A 20,514-nucleotide genomic window follows, 5' to 3' on the forward strand; every position below is an offset into this window, starting at 1 on the left:
GACCAAGATTCAAAAACAACTTTACCTATAAAATCATATTTGAATCTTGGCCTTTAATTTTAATCTAAAGGTCAAGATGTGTTCAACTTTACCTATAAAGTTGAAAACAACTTTAGAGGATCTCCATCTATAGTTTTAACATTAAAAAGATTTTAAATAATAAAAAATACATACAAATGTCACATTCGTTATCATAAGTCTCTTATTCGTAGTCATTATTCTTATAAGCATTAGTTTTGACTTTTGAGATAAATTCTTTCATTGGCAGAATAAAAAGTTTAAGTTGATTTAGTTTTTAATAATAATAAAAAAAGTTTGGAGATCGAAAATGTTTTTGTATTGTTTAGGTAATATGTAAAAGGAAAATGATGGATCAACCTAAAAAATCAACCTAAAGCCTTCATTACATGACACGTGTATTCCATTAATTCTCTTTTTTAATTCTTTCCTTGGATGATAACACTTGACATAATCATGTTGTTAGGTTGATTATTAAGTTGATATATTAGGCTGATTTATCATTTCCCTGTAAAAAGTAATGTTTCTTTTCAAATTATTATAATATATATTTATATTAAATAAGTAATAATTATAATCACGTAGTAAGGTAGAAAGATATACAGAAACTACACGTACATTATCATATATCATTGATTCCGATGAACTTATATTATATTGTTTGATATACGCAACTCAGACCTTCACATGTTCCAAAATTGCAAAGATTGACGTGTATGTTAAAGACATATATTCCATAGCCGACACTTACATAAGCTAAACTCGGCTTTCTTAACACTGATTTTTAATAATTTGATTAAACCCGACGTTAACAAAATTTCATTAAAGGGCCTTCTATTCTATATCTAGGGGCCTAATTTTTTTTATATATTATAACTCTGATAAATATAACAATCAATTTTCAAATTTACCCTCTCGTCAGATTTTTTTTTGCTCCGTCCGTGGTTTAACCTGCATATAATATTTGTGTTCTTTATATAATTTCTCTAGTAAGTGATTAAACTAAAACAAATTTTAGTAATCTACACCAATATTGATTTTATTTAGTAAAATATGTACATTCATGTTAAATGGTTTATAATTGTTATAAATTTATAGCTTTCCAATTTCTCTATGTTTGTTTATTCGAGTAGTACTTGTCCAAGTAAAATTCAACAAACTTTTCACGCCATTCTTACCAAATCCGTTACTAAATCCAAATGACCACCACCGACCCTCTTCTCCCTTTCCCAACCACCACCACCACAAACCACCACCACCTCTTCGCCGCCATAGACTTAGGTACAAACTCCTTCAAGCTCCGTATAATCCAAGCCGACCCATCAACCGGCCGGTTCTTAACTCTCAAACGTCTCAAAGAACCCATCATTCTCATTTCTTCAAATAACCCATCAACCATTTCTCAATCCGCCCAAACCCGAGCCATCCAATCTTTAACTAAATTTCAACATATTTTAACCTCATTTAATGTCCCTGGGTCCCACCTCCGTCTTGTCGCCACGTCAGCAGTCAGAGAATCAACCAACCAATCAGAATTTGTCAGTTTTGTTCGCCAGACACTCGGGTGGGAAGTTGATGTTGTGTCGGGGTACGAGGAAGCTAGACTTTCTTACATTGGTATGTTACAGTTTCATCCTTATTATGATTATAATGTTTTGAATATTGATATTGGTGGTGGGTCAACTGAATTTGTTGTTGGGTCAAATGGGGTTGTTAAATTTGGCGTTAGTTTGAAATTAGGACATGTTTCGTTGACTCAAACGTTTGTTCGGAATAACGATGTTGATGGAATGAGAATGTTTGTTAGGAATACGGTTATGGAGTCGGGTTTAGTTGAAAAAGTGTTGAATGAAAAGATTGATGTTGTTGTTGGGTCGTCGGGGTCGATTAGGATGATTGAGAAAGCGATTTTTATGGGGTATGGGTATGATTTGGTTAACGAGGTCGGGTTGCTTGACGGGTATAGGAGAGATTGGAAGTTTAGTAAAGACGAGTTGAACGGTTTGGTTGAGAAGTTGTTATGTGAGGAAGGGGAAGGGGAAGGTGAGGGAGAGGTGGATAAGAGGAAAGGGTTTTTTAAGACAAGATCGGGGTTTATTGTGGCTGCGGTGGTTTTGTTGGAAGAGATATTTGGGTTGCTTGGGATTAAAGAGATGGAGGTATCGGGGTATGCGTTGGGCGAGGGTGTGATTGCTGAGAAATTGGCTGAGGTTTTTGATGGGTTTGATTTGAATGCTAATGCAAGGTGGAGGTCGGTTTTGAGGCTTGCGTCAAGGTTTAATAATAAGAAGAGGATGACGTCTGCTGCATCGTGTGCTTCTATTGCGCAGGTATTATTCTACAAACTGAATGTAGTGTGAAAAAAAATGTAAATAAGTGGACAGAGTTATATGTACACACCTTAACGGTCCATTTTTTTTTTTTTTTTTATTGAAAGTTGCTGTATTTACTCTAAAACGTGTAATTTATTGCCTGATTTGAGATAAGAGGGGAATTGGTTTTACAGGGAATATTTAAAGGTTTAAGGAACTGGAGTGAGGTTGATGGTCAGCGAAATGAAGTTGTTTTATTGGATGACAAGGATCTTGAGTATCTTGAAGCTGCATGTTTGCTTCATAATATCGGGTTGATTACTGGGAAAAAGGGATACCATAAGCAGTCGTACCATATTATCAAGGTATGCATTCCTTGATATATTTGTTAGTAGATGGTTATGTTCTTGTTTGCATTTCATTTTGGGGTTTATGGTTAATATCTATCGGCAGACGATGTTTAATTCTTTGTGGAACCATCTTCATTTCCATGTGATGAGTAATGAGTCTATTACCAACACGTTTTAGCAATATAAGTACAGTAATACTTAATTGCGAGAAACTTTTATTAGTTGTTTATTGAATTCAATCCTGTGAGGACTAAAAGAGTCGTGTTGTAAATTTTCTCAACAGAATGGGGAGCACCTTCATGGATATAACAATGAGGAGGTTAGGGTAAGTTTTATGCATACTTATTTAAGTTTCATATCTATCGATGGGTATTTTAACATTTCATTAATAATCCAATTTACATTTTTTTCAGTTAATTGCGTTGCTTGCTAGATATCACAGAAAGAAGTTCCCGAAACTAGATCATGATTCTCTTAGTGAATTCACAGATAAGGTACTCTCTACAATTTGTTTGAAATCGTCAGTAATTCATGACAATTGCAAAGATTAACTCTTACTAAATAACAAAGCTTAATTACAGATGAAGCGTAAGTTCAGGGTTCTTTGCGTCATCATCCGTTTGTCTGCAGTCTTAAAGCAATATCAGTCTTCGAGCATTCAAGATGTTGAGCTATCACACTCTCATGAGGGTTTCAAGTTGGTAAATATTCTAGATTCATTTCTAATATTTCTCTTTTACTTGCTTATTTGGCAAGACGATGATTTGCTTTTATAAGAAGGAATTTAGCAGTGTTCTTATTGCATGGTAGTAAATGCTTCATCGATATTTGGACTTGTAGGTTGTCAGGGATGCCTCTTTGTCAGCGGACAATGTTGAGTCTGTACAACAAGTGGCCATTGACGTGGAGCTGAGAAAAGAATTGGAACACTTCGAAAAGGTTATATCTCAGTTTCAGTTGTATCTGTATAAAAAGAAAATATGTTTTTTTACTTAGTTGTAATTCATTATTAATCAGGTACTTGAGCAGAAATTGTCGGTTGTCGTTCTATCAAGCCCATCAGGATCGTGAAGCATCCTTTGGAGGGTCTTCTATAAGGTTTCGGTGTAGTTGATAACTCTCTTTGAAGCACCTTACACGTATCATATACAAAATTACTACCCGCAACTATCACGTGGTTGACCATTGGTTGCTCCAACAATCGGATGTGAGGTACAAATGATTATATTGAAGTTGGACTTGCCATCTGTAAGGTTTGTGCACTCACCTATCCTGATTATTATAGTGTTAGATTCCTAAGTTTTTATTTCATCGTCAGTTCACTATTAACATGGAAAACAGTGAAAACACTACTTGCTAATTGCTGTTACATACTTACTTGCACGGTTATTAGCTATTCTTAGTATCCCTCTGGTGCGCTTTCATCTCTTTTGTTAGCTTCTTTCTTGACTAAATTTACTTGTTATCTACATTTATAGCTATGTTGTAGTTTGTAGTATCCCACTTTCTCTTGAGATCCTTTAGTATAACTTTGTTCCATCACTATATATCTGCAGTGTCTCCAAATAGATTTTACCCTCATTTATCTATTAGTTAGAACCACCATCAAGGTGGCCTAGTGGTCAGCCGTGCTAATATCCTCTCAGGTTAGTACATCACTAGGTAAACATCTTGAGGGTGGCCGCGTACATCTGAGTCACAGTGATATCCCGGTCAGCCACATACATCTGAGTCAAAGACTTGCCTTCCCTAGGTAACCCTAACAGTGAAAACCTTATCCATGTATTGATGTGTTGAACAACTGATAACTTCTGAAGTGAAAATTGCCATGTGTTTGGTTTGTGCGCTGACTTTCCCTGGTTGTTAAGGTCTTGGGGTTTTATTTCTTACAAATCTTAAAATCATTGACAACTAGAACACACAACTTACTAGTTTCTATCACATGGCACATGTTACCATGGCCATGGTGGCATTTCATTTATTTTCTCCACACTTATACAATGCCTTTGTTTTGCTTTGTTCATTGATGGCAATGCCTCTTCGTCTACTATACTTACCCTTTACACTAGAGCTTTTTCGATATGATTGCTCAATATACTTTGACTATCTTTACTATCATTTTTTGGTTGTATTGACTAGTTTTAGGATGCCTAATGACATACCCTTCTTTGTAGTTGTGATCTTTATTTGAAGAAAGTTAGTAATTAGTATAGCATAGGAGATTTCTGTCTGACTTAGAAGTTCATAGATATATGAGTTGTTAGGCTTAATCAGGATAACAGAGCAATACAATTATACAAAACATAAAGAAAAATACAAGCCCACTTTCTGGACATGTTGTACAAAATAGAGCACCACTTTCTAGATCTACTAAGAAGAACAAAAAAAACCCAGGAATTTTCTATAATAAAATAGCTACTTATTTTAAGAAAAGTTTGTTTAGTAGCATGCGTTTATTATAACTTACGAGAGATAGTGCCCGCACGTTGCGGCGGTGAGATGGTGGGGTGATAGGTTAAGTCATGGAGTATGATAGCCAAATGCCTTAGCCGTACGGGCTCCGCCCTCGGATTTAGAAATTCGTCGAAAGTATATTGAATGACATCTCTAATGAAAAAGCATGAAACTTTAAGAACACCCATACAATTTTTATAATTTATCGATATATGGTTTTTGAGATAAAATATTTTCAATGAATTAGAGGAATATAATGATTTATAGATGAGAGAAAAAAATGAGTGGTTGAGATTTGAGGAGAGAAAAAAAAATGAGTGGTTGAGATTTAAGGTTATTATAGGTATATTAGGTAAAGATGTTTAAATTAGTGAATAAAAAATAAAGGTATTTTGGGTAGTTCAAATCATCTTTTCTTAAAAAAAAAAGGGCCAAATGCTTTATGAGATTGTATTAGATATTAGATAATAATGATATAGTGTTGTATTCGCTAGACAGTTGTGACATTAAGTTGACTCTACTGTTATGCGGGTTGTTTGTGGATCAAGGGGATTAGAACTTATAAACAACCTCTAATATGGATCAAGAGAATAAGTGGGCTGGGCCGTATAGCAGAAAGAAGTCAGGGGGCTAAGTGATAATAATCATTATTAGTTATTATTATTATTATTATTATTATTATTATTATTATTATTATTAGTGACTTGATGAACAAGTTAGGTTAGGAGTCTATGTTATTTAAATAAGGGCATTAGGCCATCGTCTTTTAGGTATGGAGAATATTATCATTGTTCTTAGGAACTAGGGGCTACTGGTATCAAAGCTTTGGATCTTGCAACTTGTGGGTATAATGGCTTGTATGAGTGTTGATTTCAATGCTGCTTTACAAGCCATATGAGCAGATGTCAAACAGGCCTTGTTACTTACTTGGTTTTAAAAAGCGTGCCTGAGCTAGGCACACCTAGGCTCAATCCTTAGAGCTTTTTGGTACTCAAAGTGCAGGGTGTACAGAAAGCGCACGCTTTTAGGCCTTTTTTGTGAGCGTAGGCGCTAAAAAGCGTGGGCTTTTTGTACACAAGAGGATTTTTTTTATAGAAGTAAGTAATTTTTTTTTCTTACCTCTTCTTTGTCAACCAGATTGATCTCTTCTTTCTTTTTCCTCAACTAGAACAACAATCTTTTGAGAATTGCTTTTCAAATACCAAATTTGATCAAAGCCGAACTTAAACGAGTATCTTACTTAGGGATGGCAACGGGTCGGGTATGGGCCGGGTTTAAGTAATCCCGGACCCGATTAAAAAACCCTGTCCCAAACCCGGCCCGAAACCCAACGGGTCCCCGTTTACTTACTAACTATCGGGTAACGGGTTTCCCCACGGGTATCGGGGATCCCCATTATTAGTCACTCATAAACTACCAATTCTAAGAGTTGAACAATTACGAACTTCCAACATTTCAAGTTTCCAACTTCTTCTAATCACAATACATTGAACATGATTTAAAACCTTTTAATTGATTTAATAAAGATGGTTGTTCTAAATATAAAGAAGTATAAAGTCTTCTGATTGATTAAAATCTCTCGCTATCAAAACTTGATAATAAAACATCATAAGAATCAAAGAAGTTGGTTTGATAAAACAGAAAGTTAAAAATATAATACTGTAAAAATTTAATTATATGTGGCGTTTGGCTATTTCTATTGAGAATAAACTAAGAAACAAAAAGTTAAGTTATAAAAATTCTGACAAAACATAAATCAACATATCATGCATTTTCAAATCCATGCGGGCCGGGTATACGGGTACGGGTTTCGAGTATGCGGGTCGGGTATGCGGGTTTTCATCAAATACCATCCTCGGACCCGAACCCGGGAAAATTTTAAAAACCATCCCCATACCCGACCCAAGACCCGCAAACCCGGACCCGAACCCGGCCCAAATATGTCGGGTTTCGGATTTCCCCATCGGGTACGGGTTTCTTTGCCATCCATTCTTACTGATGTTGTTTTGGTATTTTATGTGTTATAAATAATTAAATACTATATAAATAGTTTATAAAATTTCTTCATAAGTGTGCGCCTTGCGTACAAAAAGCTCGCCGCTTTTGCGCTTTGCGCTTCTGAAATGGACCATGTCGCTTTTGTGTGCCTATCGCTTTTTAAAACCAGGGTTACTTATACGGTTGGCCAGAAAACAAATTCGCTCAACTGATCGTGTAGAGGATGCGGAGGATGAAGATTAGTTCGTTGATGCTCCTATTAAACCAACAGTGGTTGAAGAGAAACTGCAAAAGAGGGTGAAGAGGCTGAAAAGGAAAAATTTATTAATCCAGAGATAACTGAGAGTAGGGATGATGGGTTCAATTCTGGGCTATCAGAATTAAAGGAAGCAGATTCTAAAGAACACAAGCAAGCAGTTTTTAGAATAAGCAAGGAGCCTGATCATACAAAGTTGGAAGACATCAGCAAGCAGCCTCGGAAGATGATAGTTGAGCCTTTCATACGAGTTCAATATGATCCTGTTGTTGCTCAGGTTGGATTTATGTCACATCAACAGAATGCAGCCAAGCATGACTTCAAATTCGACACTGGAAGCAGTGCTATTGTGGGTTCTATTCTGCTGCATTCTTATGATCTACGAATGGCAACATTACACATCAAAACATGGGATCTGGGTATCACCTGAAGCAATCTTTGAAGCCACACCTTGAGGACAAGGTGTGTTTTGCTGCAGGGAGTAATGATACGGATCAAGAGAATAAGTAGACTGGGCCGTATAGCAGAAAGAAGTCAGGGGGCTAAGTGATAATAATTATTATTAGTTATTATTATTATTATTATTATTATTATTATTATTAGTGACTTGATGAACAAGTTAGGTTAGGAGTCTATGTTATTTAAATAAGGGCATTAGGCCATCTTCTTTTAGGTATGGAGAATATTATCATTGTTCTTAGGAACTAGGGGTTACTAGGGCATTAATCCAGAAATCTATCAATTTTCTTATTCTTTCTTTATTTTCTAGTTTGATACACATCAGGCTCCTTCTCAGTATACCTATGTATGTATACAAGCGCCAGTACTTATGCACAAATTAACACAAGAGGTTCAAAATCACGCAAAATGCACTGGAAACCTGTAGGTACCCAAGTCCACCATCTTGACTGCTTAAATTAGAGTGTACTTGGATTGATGGAGTTATGCTCCATGTCATATACATTTTCATATATAAATCACAATAAAGTCATAGTAGCATATGACAAACTTTGTGTATTCTTGAAGTATACCATTATACGTGACAATGGATTTCTTATTGTTTCTTGCCTATACAAATGGGATAAATGAAAGGAAGTTTCATTTAAATAGAATGCAACGACCTAGGAATGAGACTGGAACAAATACTCAGAATGTTGATTCAGGTTGAAAATTAGTGAAAACTGGCATAAGTGCTGATAGCGACATTTGAATCATACTATCAAATCACAGGCTATAACGTCGTCCAGTTCGTTTTTATCACGATGTCTTCCAATATTGAATTTTAATGTCTTTGTTCCTTGTATTTGATTAATGCCCCCCACCCCCTCTTTTTTTTTTCTCTCAGTCCTAGCGTTAACTTTCCTTGGTTTATTTACTCGATCACCATGTTTATTTTCTTGTCCGGCTGCCATATTACCATTTTTTTTTTTCTGATTCCATCGTTCTATCTTATGATGTTATCTGTTCAGTACTTCTAATGCCTACCCTTTTCAATTTCGACTAATTTACAGCTTTGGATTTAAACTTAAGTGGAGGGTGATATAAGTGATCTGGAGAAGCAAAATGCGTATATAGTTTGGTATAGGAATTGGATGATGAAACTATCAAAGGGCCATATCATGAGAACTGGACATTAAAGTGTGTGGCTAGACAGCGTCATTATAATGTGTCAGCCATGGAGTATATTTTGATTCTGTGAGATGTCCATTCTGTGTTTTATTGTCTCAGAGAGTTTTAGTAACATAGAGAATATTGTTAAACATAGTTGTAATAACGATATTCTGTACTGATTGCAGACGAATAGACTTATATTTAGTTGCACATATAAAATATTGTTAAACACAGTTGCACACATACATATGTAGTTTTTGGTCGAGGATAACATCTCTTGTACTAGCTTCATGCTTTCCGTTTAGTTAGGTGGAAAATGTATAAAACCTTGCTACCATTAAGATAGGTGAAGCCATCCTTCGCTAAAAGAATGAGTTAGTCTACAATCCAGGGGTTTACTTATTATCGTAAAGACTGCTAGTTGCAGGGCGAAGATGAAGTTCGAAGAAGTGATTTGTACATCGTTTTGCATTGCATTAGTTTTGTAAATTTGTAATGCATAAGCCACATAATTAATAGGCTAGACCAGAATCATAAGATGTGTATAATAGACTTTTAAGGAAAAGCTTAATACTTGTATTTTTAGTGATAGACCTTTGAAGCTACTATGATAATTGATAATGGAAATTGTAGAATAATTAAATTTTGAACAAAATTAACTGAAGTTATACATAAAGATATTGAACTAATGGCAGCCTTTAGGTCACTCGATCTGCACTTATTAAAAGTAATGAAAAAAAAAAGAAATCTTTAAAGTTGAAGAAAACTGTCGGGAGCCTTAAACGTAGGAATGTCGCCTCACAGCGCGCAGTACAAACTGCCTACGGCTATTTGTCATAGTATTCGCCCTTCAGTTATCGCATATATCGCGTATAAACCAACACATGCCACAAAAAATTTATCGTATATAGAAGTACACATGCCACACAAAACCCATCTTACAAGGATAAAAAAAACACTTCCATAACCCACCATAACAGACCACTTTATTGATGATTCAAATTCAAATGGTATTATACATCTTGAAATCATATATATATATCACTATATGACTCGCAAAACATAATCAATTATTTTATACGAGAAGAAGGCACAACTAGTAAATGAGACCTCTTATGAACAGTTAATCCAGAAATTTCACTCATGTCTAGTTCTTCCAATCTCCCTTTGTTTGGCAATGTCATATCATAGTTGTACACGATATTTGCTAGAACAAGCTCGTTAATTACCATAGCAAATTGAATACCAGGACATCCTCGTCGTCCAGCACCAAAGGGTAACAATTTAAAGTCAAATCCTTTATAGTCAATGGAACTGCTTAGAAACCTTTCGGGTTTGAACTTCTCCGGTTCTTCCCATAGCAAAGGATCTCTTGCTATTGCCCAAGCATTGATCATTACTTGGGTACCTTGCGCTATATCATACCCCATTACTTTAACATCTTCTCTTGATTCTCGAGGAACTAGTAGTGGGACTGGCGTATGTAATCGCAAGGTCTCTTTGAGTACAGCCTTCAAGTAATGCATTTCTTGTATATCATCCTCGGTGATCATTGAGCTTCCTTGAGCTATTTTTGTTACCTCTGTTTGCAGCTTCTTCATTACATGTGGGTTTCTTACTAGCTCGCTTAATGCCCATTCTATAGTCGTGGATGTTGTATCGGTTCCACCACTAAATACATCCTACAAAAAACATAGAAAAACTTGAAAACATCGTAATGTATGCATACAAGTATAAATGACCTAAAGTGAGACAAAATGATAAATCTTACAAAGATGACTGCTTTTAAGGTATCTCTGTCAAATGTAAATTTCGTTGCATTTTCTCTTTGAACATCGAGTAAGATATCAACCAAATCCTGGGCTTCCTCCTTTCCAACATCAACATCAGCATCCGTTGCTATGTTCTTATTTATATGCTCTTCAATTACACCATCAAGAAACTCGTCAAGTTCATTAGCAACTTGATTTGCTCGCCCATCTAAACCACGCAGTGAATCCACCCATGATAGCCAAGGAATATAACTCCCTACACTAACAACACCAAGTAGGATCTGAGATCTTACCAGCATGTCCTTAAACTTTAAATCATTATATACCTTACCTAAGGCCACCTCACATATTATGTTGTTAGCAAGGAAAAATAGCATCTCAGTCAAATCGACTACCGAACCACAACTTTCCCCAATCATTTTAATCATATGAATCGTTTCCTTTTCTCTTTGTTTTCTAAATGATTGAACTCGTTTATGGCTAAGAAGGTGGACCATTGTGATGCCCTTAACCTGTCTCCAATACTCGCTGTATGGAGCAAAGGCTATGTCCTTGTAACCATAACTAAGTTTTTCCGGAATAACTAATTTTGGTCTATTCGAGAATATTAAATCATGGGTTTTTAAGATTTCTCTAGCTGCTTCAGCCGAGGAGACTACCAACACGGGTACACTACCTAGGTGCATCAACATAAGTGGACCATGTTTTTGGCTTAAGGATCGTAAAGAGAGATGGGGGCTTGAACCTAGTTGGTGAAGGTTTCCAATAATTGGAAGCTTTCGCGGGGATGGTGGTAGGTTTTTACTGGTTTTAGAAGCAGGTGAAAGCAATTTGAAAGGAATCAAGAACAATAAAAGAATGAACAACAAGATAAGAGGAGTAATAAGGAGCTGAAATGAGAGAAACATTGTTGTTGCAAATTGCAATTGTATTAGCTAGATACTTACACATATAAGTAGACTCCAATAATACATATTTGTCAGATTTTAACGTTGTCCTTCACGTGAGAAATCAGTACATTCTGTCTGATAACGCATTCAATAAATCTAATGTTATCACATGAGATCGACTTGATTTGTATTTACAAAGCTAGCTTCACCACTCATACTTGGAGCATCCACAATCCACAATTCTAGTCTCATTAGACCACTGTGAAGGTATCCTGTATAAGAACGTGTAAATGGCGTTAATTTATATGGATATAAGAGTTATTATGATTTTAGAAGTGACGATCAACAATTATAAACTGAACGCTGGATAATCTCAAAAATTGTAATGCGGCGGCGTTGGCGGCAATGCGGTAATGACGGGTGGCGGCAATGACGGGACGAGTAATGTAGGTTATTGATGTAAATGTAATTAATATAATGGTTAGTGTAGTTATTTTAAGAGTTGATGAGGTGATGATGTAATTTATTTCATTAAGAGTATCTTAGGTATATATAATTAAATTAGCGAATAAAGAAGATGATGATTTTATAAAGAGAATAGGGGTAAGTTAGTCATATTGCATAGAGTAACTTTTAACGTTTCCATAAATAAAGAAGACTATTTTATTTTCAAATGTAGGTACAGATTATAGAAACGTTTATGAAAAAAAAAATGTATGAATTTAAATCATAAGAGGATAAAAGTTTGGGGGATGGGTATTAAATTAAAATAGAATGATAAGATGTTAATCATTGGATCATAATAAAAATAATGTACGAATATTCACAAAGCACTAATATACACATTGATACACGGAGATTTCATTATGAATAGGGATAAGTATCCTGGAATGTAAAAAACTTTGGACGAATGTCTATAGTAGGAAATAACTAAAGTTTTGTGTATTGTATGTAAACAACTTTAAATTTTTTTTATTGTATGTAAGAAAACATATGTGGCAACCATATAGAGGTGCCACTTGTTTGATTTTAATTGGTTGAATACATTTTCTTACATACAATAAACATTATTTTCGAGTTGTTTACATACAATACACACAACTTTAGTTATTTCATACTATAGATATTCATTCAAAGTTTGTTACATTACAAGATACTTATCCCTTATGAATAATGATTTTCAGTGAAGAGAACAAGATTTTTATATTGTTTTACGTTAATACTTATTTTAATTTGAATTAGAACTTAAGATCTTGAACATTAGATTAATAAAACTGAAAGGCCCGATGATGAGCCGGCGCAAGCAGCGCACTTAGCACTAGAGCAAGCTACCAATTTTTTGTGGGCACGCATTTTTGTTTTAACCCTCCAAACATATTGGCCCAAATTATTTTATATCCCATATATTATAAAGAATGTGCTACACGTTTAGTAGCCCTACATTACTACCACTTTTGAAGTAGCCCTACATTGCTACCACTTTTGAAGTGACTAAATCTTTCTTATTTATATATATACTAGTACTAATACCCGTGCGTGTTGCACGGTCGACTCATGATTATTTATATTTATACTACATTTTCTTAAAAATACGGTAGATTGATGGGAACCGTTTGATCTTATGTATCGAATTGGTACACACATGACCCCAGGAAGGATATTGTCAAGGTAATAGCCCCTATGTCTAACCAATGGTAGGAAAAATAACAATACGTAATCAGGAAAATGTAGGAAGAAAACAAAATCAATTAATCTGAATCTAATAAATCTATCATAAGCTTGTAGCCAGATTAAACATATAACTTAAAAACCATTCAAATAATATAGATAATTTTTATTACCTAAAACTATAAGAACAAATTAGATGATCATAAAAAAATCAAGAAAAGTTATTATGCTTAATAAGATATGAAAAGTTATAAGATATGAGTATAAATAATAATTAAAAAAAAAAACATTATAAGCTTACCAATAATATACTCCCAAAGAGATGAACAAATATAAGTGATGGGAGTTAAATGATACATAATAATAGATATATAGATGTAGGCATTGGATTTATATAAGTCCTAGGAGTTTTAGGAAACTTATAGATTTTATAAAAAAAAATGGATATCCTAGTTTACAAAATTAAATTTATTAACTTATAATATCCAACTCAGATATGAATATAAATGTATTACTTTGAACATCAATCACCGATTTTTTTTAATCATTAATATGGGCATATTTAATTTAAAAATTAAATTTATTATTAACTTACAAATATCCTAATCAAATACAAATATAAATGTAACTAATATAAGGAATTTATTAAATAGATTTTTTTTAATGATTATCATGACTAAAAAGACACTTGTCGTTTTAATATAGCGCCACGTGTCGATTAAAAAAAGGCTACAATTAAGTAATCAGATTATACTAAAGATTAGTATTTGATTACAGTTAGGTAATTATGAATTAAGAATTTTTTTTTTGTTACACCAAAGTGACACATGTCATGCAAGGAATGCGCCAAGTGTCGATAAAAAAATCTTTTTAATATTAAATCTAAAGAAAGATTAGTATTTGATTACAATTTGGTAATTATGAATTATGAATTTTTTTTTTAATTACTCCAAAAATGACACATGTCGTGCAAGGAATGCGCCAAGTGTCAATCTAAAGAAAAAATTAGTATTTGTACAATTAGGTAATTATGAATTATGAATTTTTGTTAATTACTCCAAAAGTGACACATGTCGTGCAAGGAATGCGCCAAATGTCAATTAAAAAAATATACAATCCTGTTTTAGTATATTGGTAGATAGATTAATTTATTTATTTACTTTATTATTATTATTATATCTCTATATAACTAAAAAGGATAATTTTTTAATTAGTTGAAAATTATGAAAGAATGGCATATAGGATTTTTTATTATGTGTCATACTTACATTAATTTTCTTATTTTAAGCATTTCTTTAAAAATTATTATTTATCCTAATCATCCTTAATCAATAATAATAAAAAAAAAAAGGAAAAAAAAAACATGATACAAGTCGGCTAAACATGATAACATGTGTGGGCTATCTCTGAATGATCGACCATATATGATGGATATCTCTTAATATTTGTATTTAACTTTTTCTATATAAGTTCAAATATATGTTAGTTGGATTGGAAGGATTAGAAGTTTGGCTAAGCTCGAGAATAGATTTGAGATGCTCTTATAGGCCCGGTAACTACTGTTTTAATTATTAAATAGATTATTATAAAGTTATATTAATATTCAAATAATGATTTATCCAAATTAGTCAATGTTTTGATCGCGAAAGTAATTCGTTAGTTTTCCTCGATCCATCTAAGTTGTCAAATACTAATTAAATTCAAAATTTTGATAGAAATCGATGAACATACCTGGTGGTTTAACATATTTGACATATATCTTATATTCATAAACGATAATTTATTGTTTGCATTAGTCATAACAATTTGTTATATTATCTTACATGATGAATAATAATGTAATTATCACTTATTGTATTTTTTATTTATGTTTTCAGTTAGTCCCGCACAACGTACGGATTTAATCTAGTAACATTATATACGGAATACTTACATACATTTAAAATTAGATAAATAGGTTTTATTTAAAGCATAAATATTGCTATATTTTACTTTTTAAGTTTAAGAACTTCGTTAAGCTTATTTTTGATACGTCTATATATGTCTTAATACTCGCACTATACGTAATTTTTTATATTATATGACTGATTTTATTTTTTTTTAGTAAATAATATTTGAACATGCTTAATCACATAAATTTATTGTAACACCCCGAGCTAGGCTCGAAATGTACCTAAAAGTTATAGCATAAGCATGAGATTATCGTAGAACATGAACTATATGACATAAAGGGGATTCGGTGAATCCAACATCAACAACAAGTACATAATACACAATGCAAAGAAAATACGGGCAAATTAATCCTGGATCCATGTAAGTCCAAGCCCAAACTCTAGCACGACATCAATCAACCGACACATCTTGGATTCTCTTGAATACTTGAAAAATGTACTAAACAAAGTCAACACTAGGTTGGTGAGTTCGTAGGAGCAAATGACAAGGATCTAATGCCAAAGCCATTCACAATATGAACAAAGATAATGAGCATGGAACACACTTACAGTAAGTCCTTAAAAGGCACAAGTACTTAATTTAGGTTGGCTCGTAGCGCAACCTAGACCCACATGTATCCATTTCACAATTATACCATAGCTAGAACACACATAATGCACAAGAACACAGAATGTCGACATCAGCAAATATCTATCAAGTTCTAAAATTTTAAACATGTTCATCAATGTCCCTCAATTGTTCTCATGTCATCCAATTGTCATCAATTACGTATAGCACCCGTTTATTGCACATGCACACATTGTCCCTCTATTGTCATCGATATTGTCATCAAGTACATAAGTACTTGTTTAATGTCATCAAGTACATAAGTCTCTGTTTAGTACCCATCTAATGTCATCATGTCCATCAACTCGACCATGCACAATGCACATACATTTCATACGACTTTACATTTAAGGAATCTTAGATGTTTGTATACAGGGTCACCCGCAGCATTCCCACCATATCTGCAACTCATTAAATGTATCACCGTCTCCCATGTATATACAACTATCCTAATTATAAATAAATCAATCATACTCAAACAATACATAATCAATCAATGTCCATCAATGACCCTCACATATGTACTCACATAATGAACTACGCAAGCTATTTAGAATACGCATAATAAACAAGAACAAGTAATAATGATATCAATAAGTATCTATCAAGTTCTATAATGCCCAACATTATCAATGTCCCTCAATTGCACTCAATTGCACGTAATGTACCTCATTGTACTCAATTGCACGTAATGTACCTCATTGTACTCAATTGCACGTAATGTACCTCATTGTACTCAATTGCACGTAATGTACCTCATTGTACTCAATTGCACGTAATGTACCTCATTGTACTCAATTGCACGTAATATACCTCATTGTACTCAATTGCACGTAATGTACCTCATTGTACTCAATTGCACGTAATGTACCTCATTGTACTCACTTGCACGTAATGTACTTCATTGTACTCAATTGCACGTAATGTACTTCATTGTACTCACTTGCACATAATGTACTTCATTGTACTTAATTGCATCATGACCATCAATGTCCACCCAGAAACAAACACCATGTGTATATACTTCATACAATACTACTTTTGAAAGGCCTTTGATGCTTATATATAGGGTCACCCGCAGCCTTCCTACCACATCTCCAACCTTTCGAAGGTATTACCATCTTCCATATATACACAACTAACCTAATAATCAACCAAACATGCACATACAATAATCATATAACAACCACGCATTTACACGTCAACAAATCCATCAATCAAACAATGTCATCACTCAAGACACTCAAACATATGCACAATCAAGTCATGTCATCATCAAGGAAATCAAACGTATGCACAATTGAACTATGTCATCAATCAAGGCAAACACATAATTGCACAAACAAACAAGTTAACACACAAAGGTTGTACACTTTTCAGCCCGAATCTCAAACGAGTAGGGAACTACGAACTCACCTTGATTCCCAAGCAAAACGACAAGTTAATGTCGAGCTATAAAAGTCCAACGACCGCCACGTGCCCACAACCTATCAATGTATATCATAGTATCATCAAAGTCAACCCTATAACCCTACACAAGTTGGTTAAGTAAGTTTGAGTCACGCTAAAATCCCGCAAACGCCTAAATGACCCTCCTGAGCATGAACTAGAACACTTTGACCCAACATTTTAAAAATGGACAAGGATTCAGACCAAAAGGGCTATACCATGAGAAATTAGACTCTCTCACGATTCCAACGATAGGTCATATGACTCGATTGGACTTACGGATCAAAAGTTAGAAGCGTTTGAAGTTGCCGTAGGAATCTCACTTCCGCAACATCTCACTGCGCCACAGTGGGGTCTAACCCTTCCCACTGCGCCGCAGTCAGCCCCATCTGCACCCAAACAGCAGCAGATTTCGAGCCAAAACACCCCAAAACCCCATTTTTGACCCAATGATCGATCTAGGAAGGTTCAAGACATGTTTTGAAGCACAAACCAACATCATTTGACATAAACAAACATAACCCGTATCTTAGTTTCGATTCATAACATCAATTTCATGTCAAAATCATTTTTAACCTAAAATGAACCACCAAAACCCTAATTCGCATTTTGACCCAATTTGTGACCCGAATTTACTTGGAATCAACTAGAAACAAGTTAATAAACATAAAATGATGAATGTAGATGAGTTTAGCTTACCCAAATCTTCTCCTAGTTCCACGCCTGAATTTGACCCGAAAAGGTTAGAAATCTTGCACTTTGAAGCCCAAATTTTGATATGCTGTTAAGATGAGGTTGATGATGAAAACCCCCAACAAAATCTTGTTTAATCTTCCATTATGAGATAGAAATCTAGAGGGAGAGAGATATATAAACTTGTGTGTGTTCCTTGGGAGAGAAAAGAGAAAAAGAAAAGATAAGAAATGAAATGGGTGGAGGAGAAATTGGAAAGGGGGAGGCCGGCCTAGGTTCCAAAAAGGGTAGGCTCCCGCTCCGCCAAATTCGACGAATAGCTAATCGTTAATCCTTCAAATTCCAAAACGAACCCACGACATAACTTAACTTAATGATCTCAACTAACACATACGTCCCAAATTGCACGACAAATTGATCTATATGTACACATTGCACTTAATGAACTTCAAATTGCACTTAAACTATATTGACCAACTCGATAGTTAGTTAATTTGTACATATGGTCAAAAGGTCAGGAACCACGGTTGTTACATTTATTTCTCCAATGATAATCTAATTGCAAAAACCGTGTATCATAACACACTATTTTTTTATTATATGATGAATTTTTTTATGGTTAGAGGGCCCAATATATATTATTGGGCAGGGCATCTAAAAATCGACGGGACGGGCCTGAAAACTGATGTACGAAATATCACCTATCATAAGTAAATAACTTGATAGCACGAAGATTCACATGGCACAAGTGTACAAAACAGATATATAGACTAACGCGCGTATCAGAGATAGAACCAATTAACATTGATAAATTTTATGATTTACTATTATCAAAATATGATGTACAACGATTTCTAATTAAAATTTTAAAATAATGATTTTTTTTATTTAAACGGTTTTTACTTGAACAAATATATATATATATATATATATATATATATATATATATATAGGGTAAAGTTATTTTGAGAACCCTTTTTTTTGCGATAACCTTTGAGAACTTTTCAAATCAAGCCCAACCGATGATTATTCTTTACATGAAAATTGTTTTTTGATTGTTTTCTGAATAACTTATGTTTAATTTTGAAGTTTATAATTGTGTGGAGCATGAATTATCATTCGTTATACAATTATGTAGAGATTTGAATTCTTGATCACATATTGCACGAATATTGCTATGATCACATGTAATCATAGCAATATTCGTGCACATGTGATCAAGAATCCAAATCTCCACATAATTGTATAACGGATGATAATCCATGCCTCCACACAATTATAAACTTCAAAATCACACATAAGTTATTTAGAAAACAATCAAAAAACAATTTTCATGTAAAGAATAATCATCGGCTGGGCTTGATTTGAAATGTTCTCGCAAAAAAAGGGGTTCTCAAAATAACTTTTCAATATTGGGATAATGGCACCGGAGTGTAACCAACTATGACCAAAAGGTTATGTAATGTAACCAACTACTCGACAAGCTATGTAGTGTAACCACCTTTGTTTTTTGGGTTATGTCATGTAAGCTACCGGCTACTTCAAGTTTCCATCCGGTTAAGCCAAAAATAAACTTAGAGATAATGGCATCGGAGTGTAACCAACTATGAGTAAAAGGTTATGTAGTGTAACTAACTATGAGCAAAATGTTATGTTATGTAACCAATTACTCGACTGGCTATGTAGTGTAACCAACTTTGTAATTCCACTAACAAAAATAAAGTTATAGAATTATTCATTTCTTTTGTTTCGTTTATCTTCTTAATTTCATCACACGGACTATGGAACACAACCCAATGAGAATTTAAACCCAAATATATTAACCCACCCGATTTATCATATCATCATTAATCAATATATTTTCTTCTATCTATCACTATATATCTATATCTATATAAATTTCTCCTTAGCCGTCGTAGACAAATGGTTTCACCACGCCAATTCGTAGAAAAGAGAGGTCGGTTGTTGCTGGAATCTTCATAATCAAAACCATCGCCACCATGATCAATGTGGTGTATTTTATAGAGAAAAGAGGTGTATATATATACATATAAATATAATTGTTTATATATAAATAATTAGTAAAGATATATTCTTAATATATGTGACACGTGACCCCTTTTTTAATTAAAAAAGAATAAAAATGAAAGTGGTAACCAACAACTTGTTTTTCATCCGGTTGCTTACATTACATAACCCAACAAACAAAGGTGGTTACACTATATAGCTAGTCGAGTAGTTGGTTACATTACATAACTTTTTTGTCATAGTTGGTTACACTCCGGTGCCATTATCCCATAAAAATAAAGGTGGTAACCGACAACTTGTTTTGTATCCGGTTGCTTACATTGCATAACCCAAAAAACAAAGTTGGTTACACTACATAGCTAGTCGAGTAGTTGGTTACATTACATAACCTTTTGGTCATAGTTGGTTACACTCACATGCCATTATCCCTTCAATATATATATATATATATATGGT

General features: G+C 33.9%; 2 protein-coding genes across 2 annotated transcripts; one reads left to right on the forward strand and one right to left on the reverse strand.

Annotated features, from left to right (window-relative positions):
* Positions 1–1,148: 1,148 nt before the first annotated feature.
* On the forward strand, positions 1,149–9,654 carry LOC122590486 (exopolyphosphatase). Its single transcript, XM_043762687.1, has 8 exons — positions 1,149–2,348; positions 2,525–2,695; positions 2,964–3,005; positions 3,094–3,174; positions 3,262–3,381; positions 3,521–3,619; positions 3,698–3,933; positions 8,900–9,654. Exons 1-7 carry the CDS (start codon positions 1,218–1,220, stop codon positions 3,749–3,751), a joined length of 1,698 nt encoding a protein of 565 aa, XP_043618622.1. The 5' UTR covers positions 1,149–1,217; the 3' UTR covers positions 3,752–3,933; positions 8,900–9,654.
* Positions 9,655–9,963: 309 nt separating this feature from the next.
* On the reverse strand, positions 9,964–11,955 carry LOC122590487 (cytochrome P450 Tp4149-like). Its single transcript, XM_043762688.1, has 2 exons — positions 10,771–11,955; positions 9,964–10,681 (listed from the first exon to the last, which is right to left on the reverse strand). The coding sequence occupies exons 1-2, from the start codon at positions 11,677–11,679 to the stop codon at positions 10,070–10,072; spliced, it is 1,521 nt and encodes a 506-aa protein (XP_043618623.1). The 5' UTR covers positions 11,680–11,955; the 3' UTR covers positions 9,964–10,069.
* Positions 11,956–20,514: the final 8,559 nt, after the last annotated feature.

This window comes from Erigeron canadensis, chromosome 3 (genome assembly GCF_010389155.1).
Source record: "Erigeron canadensis isolate Cc75 chromosome 3, C_canadensis_v1, whole genome shotgun sequence".
Lineage (NCBI taxonomy): Eukaryota > Viridiplantae > Streptophyta > Magnoliopsida > Asterales > Asteraceae > Erigeron > Erigeron canadensis.